Genomic DNA, 19,195 nt, shown 5'->3' with positions numbered 1-19,195 from the left:
AACGAAGGGCTATACAGTACATACATATGTTGCTGTGTTATTTTGAATATACTACGTTAGTGATAATATGTACAGGATTATTCAATAAGAGTGATATGCTTTCCTTAAAAAAATACACTACTTGTTAAGGAAATTGTGGAAAAAAGCTTTTTATTTAATGTGAAGTACAATCGATACAATCTAGTTCTGCATATAATATCATTCATTCATATCAGTACATTTTCGAGTACTTTTTCCATTAAAACAAGTCGTATGATATGAATAGCATGTTCAATATTTACATTTAAAGTTTGAAGAGAGATTGCTAAGGACCAAAGACTTCAAATAATCCCATAAGAAGTAGTCTAATGGTGTTAAATCACAACTTCTTGAAAGCCATTCAATGAACCAATTTCTTGAAATAATCGAATCTCCAAACATTTCTCGTAATAAATCAATTGTTGCACGTTCTGTGTGGCTCGTAGCCCCGTCTTGTTGGATCCCGATGTCGTAAAGATAAACTTCTCTCTGTCAATGAGACGATGTCACCGGCTTCATTTTGAAAGAAGTACGGACCGATGACTTCACCAAACCAAAAACCACACCAAACTGTCAATTTACGTGAATATAATGGTTGTCCATGAATAATTTGTGGATTTACTTTGCACCAGAATCGACAGTTTTGTTTATTTCCCGCACCACTCAGATGAAAGTGAGCCCTCATTGGAGAAGATGATTTTCTTAAAAAATCGTTATCGTTTTCTAGTTGTTCCAAGGCAAAATCAGCAAATTCACGTCGCTAAGGGTGGTCCGATGGTAGGTTGTCATTTGAGACAGTCCCAATTCTTGAGAACGTCTTGGAATCGGCAAATTGCGGTCGTCTGCAATACTTGCCCAAAAGGCAACAATATTTTCATTACTTCGAGCGATTCTTTGTCTTATTGGCATTTGGCATGTATGCAAAGAAAATGTACGTTCGAAATCTTAAACAATTCGATAAATAGCAATAGAGCACAGGTGGATGATTATTACGACCATAAACTCAAAGTTGCAATTGGGGAACGATTATTTTGATAATTAAATTGAATAATTTCTAAACGTTGTTATTGCGTATATCTTTCTATGATGAAATTAAATGAAACATTACTAAATACAATGAAAAGAAATACAGATCATGACATATGAAAAATGGCCGGAACGACACTTAAAAATCATAACATCCCAATTGGTAAACCCGATATATTAATAATGCCAATTTTGTGCTGAAAACCTTTGTACAACCGAATTTATTTACCGAGAAAAATGGGTTCAAGGTTAGTGAGGCAACTATTTTGATTGTGAGTATATACCTATACCATAAATTTTTATATGGGCGATCATTAACAGCAGCGCCAGTCAATAATATGGCACAAGCTTAATTAAAAACGTGAAAGGTATTCAATACATAATAGATTTTGTTAAAGGAAATTCCTTTCTTTTAGTTTTTTCTTATCCTTTTCCATTTTTATGTAATATGCATATTTATATGTGGTTTGTTGGCCCGAGGTCAGCGCTGTCGATGCTGTAACGCTTTCATTTCATACGTGATCAGCATAATTGTGTGTTATATAGGCATACACAACCACGTACAATATGGCTATATAAATGAGAGACGTGTTCACAACAATGGAAAGTTTTCTAAGAAAACTTTCAAAAAGACAGAAAAATTTCGCTCCCACCTGCCGTGAGATACACAACTGAAAACATATATATACCACAATATAAATATATAGTTATATATTAATATGTTATAGTATGTATAAAATTACTTCAAACTTGTAAAAATCTAAGCTGCAGGAGAACAGTAAAAACATCCAAAAATTTACTTATTTTTTTGGTTTCTAGAGAGTAGTCTTTATAACCGAAACAATTGTTTTGAGATTTTAGATACTAAATAAAATGGAAACTTAACTTAGGTGGTCTACTGTTGCTGTACCTTTGCTGGGGTCTACCTCTACTATTTTTGCCGGTATCTAAAATTTAATAGAAATGTATAGAATATGTCTAAAGTTCGAAAAGTTGATTTATTTTAATTGGCGTATACTTCCAGCAAAGAAAACAAAATCTATAATGCTCTATAGAGAATGATGGCCAATAGAGGCGTGTGTTCCAGCCGGTGATTTTTAATTAGCAAAAGCAATGAGTTCCGTAATATTGTTTACAGCACCATTATGTATACTGGTACTGGACTTAAAAGCGAATACTTGACAAATAAACGCAGTGCTTTCTGCAATTCGAGTAATAAGTGCTTTTCGGACTATATCAACCGAAGCTGTTGAAGTAAGTTAACCAGTATGTCGCCATTGACATTCAAGGAGATGAATATTAAAGCAGTATCGGCAAACCCAGAAGAGAGGAACAAGAGTTTCAAAATGAGGCAGCAGTGGTGGCTATCCGCATCCAGAGTGGGCTGGACCCACAGACTGAGACCGGACATAGATAGATAGACGACATGGGACCTAATCTAAATACTGAGGGGACATGGATGCTTTAGACGTTAGTCGGAACTGTCCACACTCGGAGGTATGTATAGCTTTACGGTTGATAATTAAACGACACTCTTGTGTCAGTCGACTGAGAAATGGAAAACTGTTAGCGAAGCGTCAGCTATCATGATAACAAAACTGAGGGGTTTTCAACAGATTAGGCGTCCGGCAGTCCGAACAACACTCCTCAATTATGCGGTCCTGCCCCTCACACGAAGTAATATTTCTTGAGCTGGGAGTAGGTTAAGTTTGGCGTGAGTAGAGGAGACTTTGTAGAATAAAACTGCATTAATATTATGCATTTTCGGGCATAAAAGTCGCTTGCCTATAATATCGAACCCTTGAGCAGAATAGCCAATGCAAATCGAAAACTGTAAACATTTTTACTTACATTTAGATCCAATAATACTCATTCTTGCCGGGAAAGATAAAAATGTATCTGATTTATTCGAATAATTCATTAACTATGCTAACAAGTTGAAATAGTAAGTTTTCGTTTATTTAAGTATTTTTTAGTTTTCTACGGCTAAGATTTTTCGTAATTGGATTTATTCTACAACCCTCCAAATTTAAAAAGTTAAAATTTTAGTCCTGCCTACAATAATCACAAAGAACGGACCAAATAGTTATCAGACCTCTATAGGCGAACAAGATCGTTAGAAATTATGATATTATGCCCAATATCATGAAAAGGTTTTATTTTTATATACTGAGAAGTATATTATTTGAATATATAATTTGTATACATGGGCAGATTATTCAATAATAGAAAAATGCTCGAATGTTATCAAGAGGAACTTTGCAATAATGGTCTTCGACCAGTTGCTTAGGAAGCCATTCAACCCACACTTGCTTCTATTCCCTTATCATCTCATATCCAATTCGCCAATTTACTCGTGCTGAGTCTTTCATTTTAGTATTGAGTGCGTCTCAATGATCGAGAAATCATTGCCCATGACCTCTCAATCGCAGCCAAGTGTTTGTTATGCTCCTACTCATGCACGCAGCAAATGAGAATTTCATTTCACCACTAAGCAGCGTTTCGTGGAAAATTGTGGCTTTTCTACCCAAACATTTTATTCAATTCCCAATACCTAAAAATGTCTAGTAATCTTTAAATATCAAATATTTGCTTGACCGCAATGGTTAAGTTCAAGAGCAATCAGCAAAGGTCTTCAAACATGAGTTTTAAACCATATTTCTATATACTCTTGTGTGTATGAAAAGTCTGCTGCGTCATTAGCTTGTGCGGCAATAAATCGTTAAGGTTATTCAATTTAAAATTTTTGATTGTTGGCACATTTGCAATTATAAGGTTAATAACTCTGGTGTTTAAGTAGTCTGCACTTTTGGTTGACTGCCAAGCTAACTGTTGACCTCTCGCGTGACCGGCACTTAGACGTAAGCAAAAACAAATATTTTGCACACTAAGCATATTGCAAGTCGAGCGTAGGTGTTTGTAGGAATTTATGGGATCATTTAAGCAAAAAGAGGCGGTTTATTTAAAAATGTTTATTTATTTCTTAAAAATTATTAATCAAATGTCGGTCAAAATTTTAGAAAACATTAAAGTTATTAGGTTGCATACATTACGTAATTGATATCATTGCGAACTTATTTCTTATGTGTATAATGTAAAGAATACATTATGTTTATTACAATAAAAGATTTAATTGAAATAAAATATTTTTATACTTTTTCACCTAACGGTTGTAGTTATCACCTAAAAATAAGATAGATATAAGATTATATATATACTATATAAATGATCAGGATGACGAGAAAAGTTGAAATTCGGTTGACTGTCTGTCTGTCCGTCCGTCCGTGCAAGCTGTAACTTGAGTAAGAAATGAAATATTTCTATCTTGGTATCTTGGGGGTACAAAAAAAGTTTGAGTTCGTAGATGGGCGAAATCGGACCACTGCCCACAAATCGCCCTTAACCGAAAAAAATATAAAGTGCCATAACTAAGCACCTAATTAAGATATAAAGCTTTAATTTGATACAGAGAATCGAGCAGGAGGCGCCTGTGGGAAAAAATGCCCAATACGTTGCAAAAGTATAAAAATCACAATATCAAAATTTCCTCTCTAAAACCACAGCAAGCGATCAGTAAAAGTAATTTAGGAATCACTTATAGTGCGGACAAGAAAAAGAAGACCGAAACACCAACAAACTTAGTTTCAATCTTTGTTGTAAATAATATTAAAATGTCAATATTGTCAAGAGAGTATGTAAGGAAAACCAGCGATAAACCCATCCGAGCACTAGAGACATACATATACATATAGATATGTACACATTCTCATTTATTTCAAAGTGGCACATCAATACCAGCGAACTAAGGGAGAAATGAAGTCATTTTGTCTGTAGTTCATTCCAATCAGACAGTGGCTATCAAATTTTATCGTGCAAATTCTTGGACGTGTCCTAAAACCGGTGAAGCTCCTTAAAAGGCCATGAAATGTCGCACGCAAACCAATCAGCGCCGGCAAGAAAGCGCTAAAAACAAACATACATATTCAAACATACCAGCACATTACTCCAGTCAATCGCTTTGCACAACTTCATTCAACGACTTTTGTGACGTATATGGATATGTATGTATGTGTGCATATTTTGTTTTTGCGGATATCCAATTTCATCAAGGTCATTTATGGTTCTAAACTTTCAGTTTGAATGGACATTTCGTTGTGAAAAGCTTTCGAGTCCATATTTCCTTTTTTGTTGTATTGGAAACTTCTTTAAAAGTGCTGAATGAAAATTAGTAATTTAAATGCATAATTTTAAGAAGTGTTAGGGAAACCATTTATCGCAAAGTTACTGAAGTGGTAAATAGGTTCCAAAGCAAATGACCATAAAATATTATATGGAAAGATGTGTATATACATAGGTGTTGTGACATACACAGCTAAGTGTTTTGGAGTCAGTCGAGCTATCCGTAGAAGGCTAAATATCAGTAAAGAATTATAACATTTATCATCTATTATATCTTATTTTGATAGTTTGGCACAGCTGACCGATTTGATTCATTGATAATACATATACCATATGAGGTGCTCATGCCTTGACCATCTATGGACTTTGCTGTGAAAATATAAGATTTTTGCACCACGGAGAGATTGCATGCCTTACATAACAAACAGTGAAATGCCATTTTTTTTATAAGATCACATACAATATGACTTTGCATAATAACTCGACTACAACGTCAATTAACGGTACATTAAAAATCCGTATGATACAAGGATATATAATATTGGGTAGTCGAAAAAATCGTTTCATATTTTGTCAATAGATGTCGTTGCAGTCGTATATCTCCAGTGCCACCAATCATCACATACCATATAGTGTTGGAAAGATGAGATTATAAGCTTCATTTAACCAAAAAAATGTGAAATGAGTGAAAATAATGAAGAAATTCGCTTAATTTTGAAATTTTTGTATAAAAAAGGACTGAATGCTAAACAAGCCACCAATCAAATTTCTGGAAATTTCGAAATTTCGATTTACACTGATGGAATAATGTCTCTAGCGGAAAAATGACAAAAAGTGATCGACCAAAATGGTACATGTTTGTTTAGTTATTTATTAGTACAAGTATAAAAAAATATGTTGAAGTTTGATTAGAAATACAAAAGGACTTTTTCGACTGCCCAATATATACTCGTACCCCCTCATATACTAATTTGCAAAGGTTACGGTTCAGCATCTCAACTTATACTTTGAGTACGAGCCAATTGGCTTTATTTGATTTAAACTTTACTTTTATAAATAAAATTGCCTTTAAGCCAGCTTATCATAAAATTGTTTGGTTCACCGTTCCAAGAGGAACAGAGATTTTTATCTAAGCATGTACTATTATCTCGAAGGCATTCTCTTGTTTAAGGATATGCGTAGTGGCAAATATAGAACAAATATGACTTTAACGAAGTATTGTATTTCATTTTACAAAATTAAAAAAAGTTTACTTCGGTTGCATCGGTTATAAATACAAAAGCTTAGAAGAATTCGATTTTGATCGGCCAGTTTTTATGACAGCTATAAGCTATATGGTAGTGGTCGGATCCGAACAATTTCTTCGGAGATTATGCCATTTCATTAAATAATTATTCATGTCAACTTTCATGAACTTTTCCGTACAAAGACTTGATTTTGATCGATCGGTTTGTATGGCAGTTATATAGGTTTATAGAAAATGTATTGTGCATTTTAAATTTTCGCGGGCTACTTGCATTCGATTTTCGAGTTTTTTGTTGCATTATGTTGAGGCTTATATTCCTTACTTAAGCTGAGAAGGTCGAAGGAAGGTTTTAATAGCTATTTTGCTTGGACGAATCTGACTGTGGCAGATGGTGAAGTTACCTTGGGCAAAAAAAAACGTTTATTGGTGATACAAAATGTTCTCAGAAGAACGAGAAAATGTTTTGGCTATTGTACCATGATAACGCACTTGCTCAAGCATCGTTGCTTTTGAGAGAATATTTGGCCAAAAACAACACATTAATGGAGCCTCAGATCCAGAACTGACCTCCTTGAAACTTTTTTCTGTTCCTAAACCTGAAGAGGCTCATCAAAGGGCGACGCTAGGATTGAGGAGCTATAACCTGCAATGAAGGAGGAGCTAAACAAGATCACAACTATTTTAAGTGCTTTGAGATTTGAAAAAAAACGCTGGCAGAATGGCAATATATCTGGGGGTGATCGAACGAGCCTCGTAGTAGTCTGATATCGACAAATGAACAGCTTCGATATCTCAAATACTGAGGGACTATACAGACAGGTGGACATGACTAAATCGACTCAGCTTGTTATGTTATGTTTTTAAAGAATTTCCGAGGTTTCCTTCTGGATATAAAAAACTTCGTAGCAAACTTAACGAATATAAAAGAAATATTTAAATTGTCATTTAAAGTATAACTGTTCATTCAATTAAGTACCGTTGCATAATAGTCCTCTCCATATTCATCCTCGTCTTCATCGTCTCCATCGCCATCTTCCTCTTCCGTATCATCTTCATCCTCACGAATTATAGCAATCATAGCGGTCTTGCTTATAATTGACATGGTGAGCGCTGGAGTCGCGAAATTCTCTCTGCGGCTATTGTTGTCTGCTAGCATGGTGTGGCATGCGGCGATGTGGTGAACGTTGCTAGATGTGCTTTACGCTGACTGTTATGCCAACTTTATGATATATTATTGTTACTATAAGTTACGTTTACTTATGAATTGAAAATTGTTGTTACAATCTTTGGTACGCTTTCTAAATTTTTAAATAGCTTGCACGGATTTTGATGATGATTAAAGCCAATTCTCATTTTTTTTCTTCAAATATTAAAATGTTTTGTTTTGTTTGTTTTTGCAGATTTGGTGTTATAACTAAGTATTTATTAGTTATTTGAGCAGACCACAGCCTATAATGGAATATCGTAGAACTTGTTCACTTAGAGACTTTTTACATGAAAAAATAGATAAATGAACGCATCACAAGAAATTCTCTAAATATAGTCCCTATTCGAGGTCTCAAACTAGGAAAAGCTAATTAAACTCAGATATTTTGTTAAATATTCACTTATTAGTTCAGTATTGATATATGTATGCATGTATATGTACATAAGTTTATACATAATGTATATATATATACATATATATAGGAATGAATGATTGAAGTTCACTTTTTACATTCCTTTGTGATAGTTTTAAATGCAGGATTATTCAAATTCCTTTTCATGTGTAATTTTATTTCTTGTTATTTCTATATTTAAATTTTTCTGCAAACTTTAATTGGGAGGTAATTATATCCCAGCTACAACCTAGCTCCACTCTAAATTTTCATGCGCAAAACAACAACGTGCAGAAGTTTGTAATTAAGACTTAAACAGTTTTACATAACAAAAGTAAACTATACCGAATTTCGTCTACCAACAACGGCACCAAATAATACATTTTGTAAAAGAGTAATAAGCCATAATTTTGCACGGCCAAAGATGGACATTTTCGCGAATATAATTTTGTTTCAATTTCGCACACTTCATTCAATTCATAATTGTATTTCCTTTACAATCAACACTTTAGCACCACAATCCAGTACCGCACAAATTAGCTCAAAGCAACGCAATAACTTCGAAGCCTTATTCGGGAAGCGCTCAATGCGTGTTTTCCGCTCAACTTGTTCGCCGCGACTTGTCTGTGCTTTCGTTGTTAGTCAAAACCTTACTGTTCCAGCAATCGGCACCAGCAATTAAGGGATTAGTGTGACCTGAAAGCTTTCGACTCGCCACAAACAAGCTACAAAATATTATGGAAAAAAGTTGGTAGACACAGCAGCAGTCGACGTCGCATCGTTCCTATACCTGCCTGTGTGGACGGCATCTTGAGGTGTAGGCCAGGGATGTAAGTGACCCCACGCAATAGCGGCGCAAAACAGCTGAGCTCGGTACAAGCCTCAGTACTACGAATTCTTGTGTATATATATGTGAACACACACTCTTATTTGGTGAAAGTTTCTGTTTCAAAGTCACGTGCTTATCACTAGAAATCGAGAATGCAATCCACTTTCTCCAACTCTATTTGTCCGCGCTTTTACCAAAAGCTTTCTGTACGTTTCGAAACATCAACGCAGTCATCAGCTGTTGCCGCCGCTGACAAAAAGGCCGGTTAACTAACGCAATGCTCCCAAAAGTCTTCTCTTCGTTGGCACATACGGTTGTGTCTGCTTTGAATGTTAAGGCCATGCATCGGTTTGTTTCGTGTTTCACTTTTCTATGCTCCTCTTGCTCCGAAAACTGTTGCATATATTTATATATGTACAGCGTTACACCCATTTTCGTTTCGTCATCTCATTTATTTCGTCATTGGTGCCAGTACGATTTGCCCTCGTTTTCATTTCGTAGTTGTTGGTGTTTTATGGGAAGTTCTTCGGTAGGCCATTGAGCTTTTTAACTGTTTTTCTCTTTTGATTTATTTTCTCGCATCAACTGGTTCATTGATTTCGCACGTTCTATGCACGTGAAACTATTATTACGATTTTTTTTTAGATTCCTTGAATGTCGAAGGCAAGCCAGAAGATATAGGGTCTCTAAATCAAAGCCTTAAAAATATTTGCCTTGAGTAGTGTACTAGTTTAATTTTGTCAATTGTATTTATAAATATGCAGAGAGTTAAATATTAGGAATATTTCACAACTTAATATTTTTAACAACAATATTGGGCTTTACTTTTAATCAGATCAAAATTTATTTTAAAAAATATATTAAATTCAAAACTTCTTATACATAGAATTTATTTTTAAAAATAACTCCCACAGAAATACTTCTTAAAACTGTTTTGTTTATATGCCCATATTGTAAAATTAAATTTAATTAATCACCTTAACTGATTGAAGCAATTAAAATAGGTGACATCCTTTGTGAAAAGTTAACTTCAACCATACAATTTCTTAAACTATTACAATTTGACAATCCGACTGTGATATTTCCTTTTTAAACAGATACGATTCTGTTATCTTTATTTTTCCGTATTTGTACCGCGAGAGTTGACATAGATCTCACACGCGGCACGTTCGCACATGGCTGATTTGAAAAGGGCATCTCATGTCTTTTAAGTAAACTTTCGTATCTCATAAACTACAAAACTAATTTTATCTAATTCTGCTACAATAACTAATGTATCTCCTACGCAGTTTGAAATAGGCAAGTCACAATAATCAACCGACTTTTTCAATAGATGACTCAAGCATAGCGAAACAAAACTTAGCCATTCATTAGCCTTGGGGTGTACCAACACTATTCTAAACTTTTTTGTAATCGATCTATAACTTCACCAGCCTCCATGTATCGAATATTGTTAATATAGTTTATACTGTATGTACTAGTCAGTGAATTAAATAATATACTTTAATAAATTCGATTCTGAAATAAAATTGCAGTACAGGATTTCGTTATTTTAATTTTTCTTTATGTGGAATGGTTAGATTAGTTCAAAAATTTGATCTAGAAGATTTCAATAGTAAGGGTATAAATTTGACTGCAGACGAGAGGAAAGCACTGCAAACTGTTTCATTCATGATTTTTTTTAAGCATTTTCCTACGACTGGTAAGTGTAGGTAGACTTAACCTAGAATCCCATCCGAAAAGTTGTTTTTGAGCAGACTCTTACTTGTCAAAATGGTGTGGTAACTAGGGTTCGATACAACAGAGCCGTATTCCAATATAGATCTAACCAAAGTTGTAAAACGTGTTTTAGCAAAAACGGATCTATAAATTCTTTAGACCAACATTAACAAAACTAGGGACATCTTTTGCGATCAAAACTGTGGTATTTCAAATATGAAGACTAAAATTAAGCTCCCAAACCAACAAAGTTAAAAACTTGATTTAGTCTAGAGTGTTTTATTATATAAAGACCTTGGGACTGGGTACCCCTGATCTACGGGAAAAGCGTATCGACTTACATTGGTAAATCATTTCTATCACACTAAGCAACTAAACTGTTTAAGTCTGTTTGCAACAGACACCTTTCATCAGTTGAAGTATATGGTTTAAAAAGCTTTAGATCGTCGGCATATGATAACATTTTTCAGTATTCTATTACAGTATCGGACCAAGAAGACTACATTGCGGAATACCTGAAGAGACATTAATTGAATCTAAAAGAGTATCACACGTTGTGTTTCATTGAAAAGGTAGGACGATACCTTTTGAAGAAATCGTGGCTAAAAGCCAATCAAGTTTTTGTACGAGAGTCGAGAGAGTTATCGAGAGTTTTGTTAAAGTCAGTGTATATAACATCTGCATGCTTACGCTCTCCATAACCCTATGATACATGGTTACTAAAGTACCTTTATATTAAAATAATCCGAAAACTGGCTTAAGTTTACATGTGGAGCAACAACTCTAACAAACAATCATTTTCCTTCAGCTAGCTTTAATGATGTAACTTTATACACTTTTGTAATGAATTCAATTAACTTCGTTGTTGCTATCACATTTGTTTTTTTTTAAGAAAAGAACTAAGCTTAAACAAATCTAGCAGAAAAGTACATAGCCCATCGAATGCAGCAAAAATAACTTCAATGGAAAGAGTTTTTAGTACCTGATGTATAAGCAACAAAAATCACCGCTGATTTACTCATTTCTTGAATAAATTGCTACTGTGCCTATAGCCTAAAAAATAAAGTAAATATTTACACTACCTGTGCAAAATGTTAACATGCCAGCAAATATTTCAATATAATTGTAAATGTAATCATTCATATATTGTGTGCATGTGTATTTATAAATGTAAATATGCATGGTTGCGTATGTAAATCATTAAATTCTTGTGTATGAGCGCGAATATCGTTTACGCCGCTCCAGGCAAGCTTCAAGGTTGTTATACGAGTACACTTCGTTACTAATTTGTGAATAATTTGACTGATGAGTTGCCTTCAATTGATTGTCGTATACTTCCAATATACATATGTACCAGTTAATCACGCACACAAGTAGGCATAACTTCCGTTACCGGCACCACCGGCAGTAGGCGTGGAAACAGCAAAGTAAAAATGTATGCTCTGGATGCACATACAAATGTACATATGTACATATGCATATTGATGTGCTGCCAACATTGTTGTTGCTGCTACTTGAGCGCTACTGATATTGATATAGTATGATTTGTTTGAAATATAAATATACTTAGTACATCACTTATGTACATATGTATGTACTTGTAAATAATTTTTAAGCAAAATAATTTGATTCGACTCAAAAAAGTTGCGGGCTGAAAAAGTCTCAAAATCGCATTAACATCGCGGAATAAATTTAAAATCATAGAATTTTACCTGCGTTATAGACATAGAATCGTTTGAATGAATTTCTCATATCAAAAATCAACTTCTGAGAATCTTTTGAACCTTCAGACAAAGGCAACAATATTTAAGCAACGAATGGAATGGAATGGTATATCCAAATGGACATTTGTACACATATATCTGTATTCGCATCGCATACTCATTTAATTGTTGTGTGCCATTTGTAACTTATTCCCGGCCTATTAGTGAGCGGCGTAAATATCCATTAGTCAATTTGATTTAAACTCTGCTAAGCGGCTTGCAATAATGAGTTACAAATTGCACATATAAACATATGCAGCCACACATATGCATGCGTATTCTATCGCATGGTGGAGAAATTCAATCAAAAGATGTAAAGGAGAGTCATGGCGTATGAGTAACAATTTGTTTCATAAGAGAAGTGTGTACATAGTGCATATGCGTTGACGGTAAGCTACAAGTTAACTTCTGATTGAATATAATAAGGTGTAGTAATAGGATTAATTATACTTATGTTAGCATGTGATATACGATATGTAATATGTTTGGATACTTATATTATACAAATGTATATTAAGGTGTTATATGTTGAAAAAAAATCCTGAAAATTTCAGCTCTTAATTTTGACTTTAAGTACTTTTCTTTTTGATTTTTCACGTTTTCACATATTTTTGTAAAAAGTTAGTAAATAGCTGGTTTTATCGTAAGCCGTTGTAGAAAATTAAATTTCTGGCAAATAACATACATACATTATATACACTCATGTCATATAAATGCTTTGTTTCGAAAATATAAGCGATTTAATAAAAAAAGTGAAAAAATATGGACTTTAATGAAAAGTTTGTATCTGAAACTTGATTCAATGATTATATTAATATTTTATTCACATTCTTTTTTCGATAAAACCAGCCGTATACTCATTATTTTTCCAAAAATTTGTGAAAACATGAAAAATCAAAAAAAGAAGGTTCTAAAGCCAAATAAAGGGCAAAATTTGCATGTGTTCGCGAAGAAATAATTTTTTTTTTTTTAAGTTAAACACCATAATGTTTATATACATTTATTTATAATCAGCGCTTACACCTTTAAAAATTAATTGGTGGCAAAGAAATCACGGAAAAAAGCCGCAGATGCTACTGTTATAAGATATGTACTATATATAAAAATGCGACCCAAAGACTTCTTAAATAGTTATAAAAACTCTAAAAAGGTATTATTCATGAATTTTATATCAAAACCAGTATTTAGAAAAATCAATGATTTTCCAACCACCCTCGTATGTACTTGTACATTTTGCACCGTAGTGTCCCTTTCCACTTGCCAATAATGTAGAGTATGTTTGAGTATTCATATACATATATACACATATATGTAGGTGTATGTGAAAAGACATTTTAGTGGATCCGTGCATATGAGCTTAGGTGATCACGTTTCTTTTTTTGGTATAGAGAAATGTATGCGGAAGCTTACATATAAAAATATTTCTGTCGATACATATCTTTTATATTTTTCGTTATATGCATAAGTATATATTGTAATACTTCAATCAATTATTGTAATGAATGCAAATAGCACACACTACTATATACTCATATCTATCAAACACATGTACGAGTGTTTATAAACTTTTTTGTACTATTTATATACCACTTCTTCCCATAATGTGCTTAACATAGTATATGCACACAAAAAAGACAAATGTAAAAATAATTAACAAATTTAGGGCAAGTTCAGAGCATTGGAAACATATGTACATATGTATGTATACATTTTCACTTAATATTTAAATATGGAAATTTCTCTTTCACCGATGTCGTAATAACTACGCAATTTATATACAGATGTCCCTATGTATACCAACACAAAAATTATATTACATACATATGTATAAGAATAAAAATATATGGAAATGTAAACTAAGGTTATCATACAAAAATACCAGCAGTGCCCCTTAGAAGAGATCACATGTTTCAAGATTGAAAATAGGATATTTTGATTCGACACGGACATGCCGAATGGAGTACCACAAGGCTCGGTCTTGATGTACGACGGGATGTTAAGAATACATCAACCAAAAAACGTGAAAACAATGGTTTGCTACCATAAGTTTAGATTTGGCTGAGCAGACAACGGAAGTATTGCCCATAAGTACAAGGAAAGTAGAAAAAAGAGTGTCACTCGACATAGGGGAATACGACATTACCTCACAGCCGCAGCAGAACTGTATGTGGGAGTAATATTGAACAACAAATTAAAATTTAAGGAACACCTGGCATATACTTCGGGTAAAAGAACGAGTTCTCCCAATCACATTGTGTCATGCCATATAATGTTGAAAAAGTGAGATTTAAAGCTTCATTGAAACAAAAAATTAAATTCGGAGAAGTTGAAAAAAATTTACAGTAGTTCAAAAATAAGTGAAAATAATGAAAAAATTCGCTATATTTTGAAATTTTTATATAAAAAAGGGAAGAATGCCACGCAAGCTATCAATGAAATTTGTGGAGTTTACGGAGACGATGCTATATCAGTTCGTGTAGCACAACAATGGTTCGCTCGCTTTCGTTCTGGAAATTTCGATTTACACTGATGACAGTTTTACACTGATGGAATAATGTTTCTAGAGGACAAATGGCAAAAAGTTGTCGACCGAAATAGTACATATGTATATATAGTAAGTTAAAATTTGATTGGAAATACGAAAAGGCTTTTTCGACTATTCAATATAATGCTCTATCGAGAATGATGGCCAGTAGGGGCTACGTGCGTTTCAGCCGACGAGCTTTACATAATAGCAAAAGCAATGAGTTCCATAACTTTGTATGCATCACCTATATAGATATAGCCACTAGATATTAAAGCATTTGAAAAACAAATAAATGATCTGCATAGGCTCATTGCCATACAGTAACAAGTGCTTTCCGAACGATATAAAGTGACGTTGCTGAAGTTCTAGCTGGTAGTGAGACAAATTCGCGCGATTGCACCAGCTATTATAGCCGTCGGAAAGCGTAAAAAAAGAAAGGAACCTCATAATGTGGCAGCAACGGTAGCAAACCTCAACCAAAAGACGGTGGACTCACAGACTAATCCCGAACATCCATTTGTGGATAGATAGACAACATGGAGACCTTGACTTCCACCTAAACCAATTCCTGAGTGGACATGGATGCTTTAGAAGCTATCTGTTCCGATTCCATCACAATCTTAGTTCGTACTGTTCGACGTATGCAGTGCGCATAGAACACTCTGAGCACGTATGTAACGGAAAAGTTAAAAACTTTACTTGGCGGTTGTTTTTCGATGGAAATTTAGACACTATTCATGTGTAAGTCCTCTGATAAATGGAAAGCTGTCAGCTTTCATGATCAAATTGAAAGGTGAATTTTGTCCATTTCATCTCTTTCATTATCTACCCTCCCGTTGCAATATACTTATGCCAATAAATTTTCCAGTTATCATAGCACTTGGAAAAATCCTCCGTCGTGATGGCCATCTGAGCCTTGTTCGATTCAGCTTTTATATCCTCAATTGAGTCAAAGCAGTGTCCTCGTAGTGGTCATGTAAATTTGTTGAATAGCCAGAAGTTACATGAAGGTAAATCATGTGATGTTTGTGGCATGATATTAGTTAAAAATGTGGTGAAATGATCACGAATAATCGCATTATCGCACTTCATTGTTCAATTAATTCAGACATTGTAAAAATCGAAGAATTCGCCTTTAGAGCCTCACAAAACGACACCTATCTCAAATACTAATGAATATTTTGACGTGAAATTTAGCATAGATGTCACTAACAGTACTATCAACTTACGGAAAAATAAATTAACCGATTTGAAAAACACTCAAAGTATAAATTAAAAATTCACCTTTCAATCACATTAGTGTATACATATGTATATACATTATATTAGGTGTCAGTCAGTCCGTATAATAAATGATTTTTTTCTTTCCCATGTAGTATTACTTAATCCGGTGGGTCCGTGGGAGAGATATGAGTTGGGAGTAGGTTAGCTTTAGCGGATTAAAGTTCCGCACTCCGGCTTTCGATGCTTCCTCCTACTATGAAAAAAACAAGATGTTTCAAGATACTACGTGATCCTGTGATGCCCTTCGATCAAATTAAAATGTTTATTTTTTCGAAAATATATATAAATATAGTCAAAATCGATTGTGTTAATCAGTTTTCTTTTTACAATTTGATATTAATCATGCTAAGAAGAAATAGTGGAACTTATTGTGGAAATTAAAGCCATGTTAGCTGTGTTCAATCTTTTTGGTGCCATGATATTTATGTATATCAAATTGTATTCAGCACATTGGAAAATAAACATAACGGGTTTCTCAGCAGTCTAAATTTTTCAAGTTAATTATTTTATATACATATGTACATATAAATAAATTGATTCAAATTAATTGTCAATGTCTATAACAATTTGAAAGCAATTAGGTTTTCAATTGTGAAAATTTTCGTGATGGCTCAATTAACAATCTGTGCGAACCTCGTATTAGCTCCACAATATTTATTTTAGAAATTTTATTTTCTTAAACATAAAAATGGAAAATCCAGACCAAATAGTCCTAAAACACTAACGGGAAATCAGAAAGTAAAATACATATGTATGTATAATTCAAACACAATTCAATATTGGAACTATTAAAGGGGAAGAGTTGATGGATTTATTATACTGAAACTATATATATTTCACCTAAAATTTTAAGGTAGACAGTTTGGTGCCACAACAAATATATCTATAGAAAAATACATATGTTTGTGTGAGTACTAAAAATTTTAGAATGCATCAAATTATATGTGCAGGCATTGTAAAAATCTATAAATAGTAAACATTAATCGACAAGTGCATTACACTTACAACAAAAATGTATTTCATATACAAAAATGAATTCAAACATACATACGAATATATGATAAACTACATAATAACAGGGAAGTCACCTGCAATTTGACGAGCACAATTTTAATTTCAATTTTATCCGATTTACGCTTCGACACATTATCCAATGGATCAGCAGTCTCCCTAGCGCTAGCGTCGCTGCAGCTTTCGCTGTCATCATAATTGCGTGACGTCACAGCAGTACTCGCATTGCCGTTGTAATCGGAAATGTCCGATGCGTTTGGCCTTGTGACCATATTCACATCCGGATGTATGAAACTCATTTTTATTGTGTTTTTATCTTTCTATAGCTGGTTTTAACTTTTACTGCGCTGGCTATGAAAATTATTTTTAATAATTTCGATATTATTAATATTATTTTTTAAATTAAGTTAAACACTCCAGTAAACGCATTTTAATTTTTATCGAATCCACTTCGAAATTGCAAAGGTTTCGTAATATGTACGTATGTATAATCGCACAAAGGGCAAACCCGTACCGATCACGAGCCACTAAAATGGGCTAAGGTTTAACCAAATGGTAGTCGTACAAAGTACCCGCGAACACTAAAAGGGAAACGGATTGCCATGCACTTCCTATTCTTTTTCGTTGCATTTTCGCAATGCGATTTTATACGTGAAAGAGACATGTGAAATAAAAAATCAACCAAAATAAATAAGTCAAACAAAAAGAAGCGACATCAAAATGGGCAACACACGAAACTTTTGGCGGTTAAACAATGGGTTGGCCCACGAAAAAGATGTTAGTACATGCATTATTTTCTTTAACATTTCGTTGAACAGAATTATCTTTAAAATATATGTAAAAGAGCCATAAAAGTTTTGCAGATAATTAAGGTATTCTATTTTTTCAAATGAATCTCGTATGCATTTATCCCCTGTATTGCCTTAACTACCATTTTTAATAAGTTGAACTAAACGACTGGTCAAAATACTTTTCGCCAATAGGGCTATCGATTCGAATTGGTTACTATGAATTTTTTTTCCCTGATTACCTGTATATGAGTGTAAGCTAAGCTATTGAAATTATTACTTGAAAATACTTAATTCTTACAGTTTCAATGTGACGATTGATCTTGGAATTTATACAAATTTGTGAAGTATGTATGTATGTACCTTTGAGCGAGGAATATTTTTATTAGCTACATCAACAATAAATATGTACAAATCAAGCGAATACCCTTCAGTCCTAAAATATCTCGATTGAACAGCTTTAATTCGAAAAAATATAATGGACAAGCATTTGACCTCACTTACTGTTTGAAGAGTCATCAACTCGTAAAATAAAGGAACTGTCGCTGTTGATTTTAATGGAGCCATAAAGAAAATGGAAATACCCGGAAAATATTTACACAAAAGTTTGTGACCATATTCCGCCCTAATAAAGTTAAGTATATCAGTTTTATTATCTGCTGAAAAGGATAAACGTTGTAGCTATTTTTTTCTAAGATTTTTGAATTGAAGTTAGCTTGCAAATTACATTTAATTATACTCATAGTATTTATCATATTATATTACAAGTTACTTCACTGAGCTTGTCTGCCTATTTGGCTCTCATGAAAATGACAAACTTGATTAGGGCTTAAAAACTGTCGTGAAAGACATCACTTGGAAGTTAAATATGGTATATGTACTTAAGCAATCATCGCCGCGTTGAAATCTCTAATGTACATATATATTTCAGTTATAGTCAAACACAAATTCCAACTAAACAATTGTCAATTTTCTTTCAAAGGTTAGTTAGTAAAATATTTATTAAAGTTATGGAATATAATAATACTTTATAGAGTAAACATCAGAAAACTGTCATGGTTCACTTGTCATCCACAGTAAATTTCACCACCTATAGAGTAATTTTTAAACAAGCTCTTCTTTACTTTCAAAAGGCAGTGTTTGACATATTTCTAGAAGATCAGAGCTTAACTGGATGCCTATCATTGGTTTCGTTATATCGAAATTG

The 19,195-nt window shown here is 33.5% G+C and overlaps 1 protein-coding gene across 4 annotated transcripts in view; it reads right to left on the bottom strand.

Annotated features, from left to right (window-relative positions):
* LOC120782337 (organic cation transporter-like protein) overlaps positions 1-19,195 on the bottom strand; it is a 102,487-nt gene that overhangs the window by 51,452 nt on the left and 31,840 nt on the right. The window contains exons 1-2 of one of the 4 annotated variants that reach the window (XM_040114570.1): positions 8,449-8,694; positions 7,446-7,918 (exon numbers count right to left, since the gene is read on the bottom strand). The exons of 1 other annotated variant lie outside the window; for it this stretch is intronic. In XM_040114570.1, the coding sequence (XP_039970504.1) occupies positions 7,446-7,625 (180 nt within the window). In that variant the 5' untranslated portion in view covers positions 7,626-7,918; positions 8,449-8,694. Of the gene's footprint in view, positions 1-7,445; positions 7,945-8,448; positions 8,695-17,277; positions 17,733-19,195 lie in introns of those variants that run through there. 2 more of the 4 variants (XM_040114568.1, XM_040114569.1) reach the window with 2 other exon arrangements.

Source organism: Bactrocera tryoni, chromosome 1, assembly GCF_016617805.1.
Source record: "Bactrocera tryoni isolate S06 chromosome 1, CSIRO_BtryS06_freeze2, whole genome shotgun sequence".
Classification (NCBI taxonomy): Eukaryota; Metazoa; Arthropoda; class Insecta; order Diptera; family Tephritidae; genus Bactrocera; species Bactrocera tryoni.
Note: the sequence above shows the minus strand (reverse complement) of the source record. Positions and strands in the feature narration are given on the sequence as shown.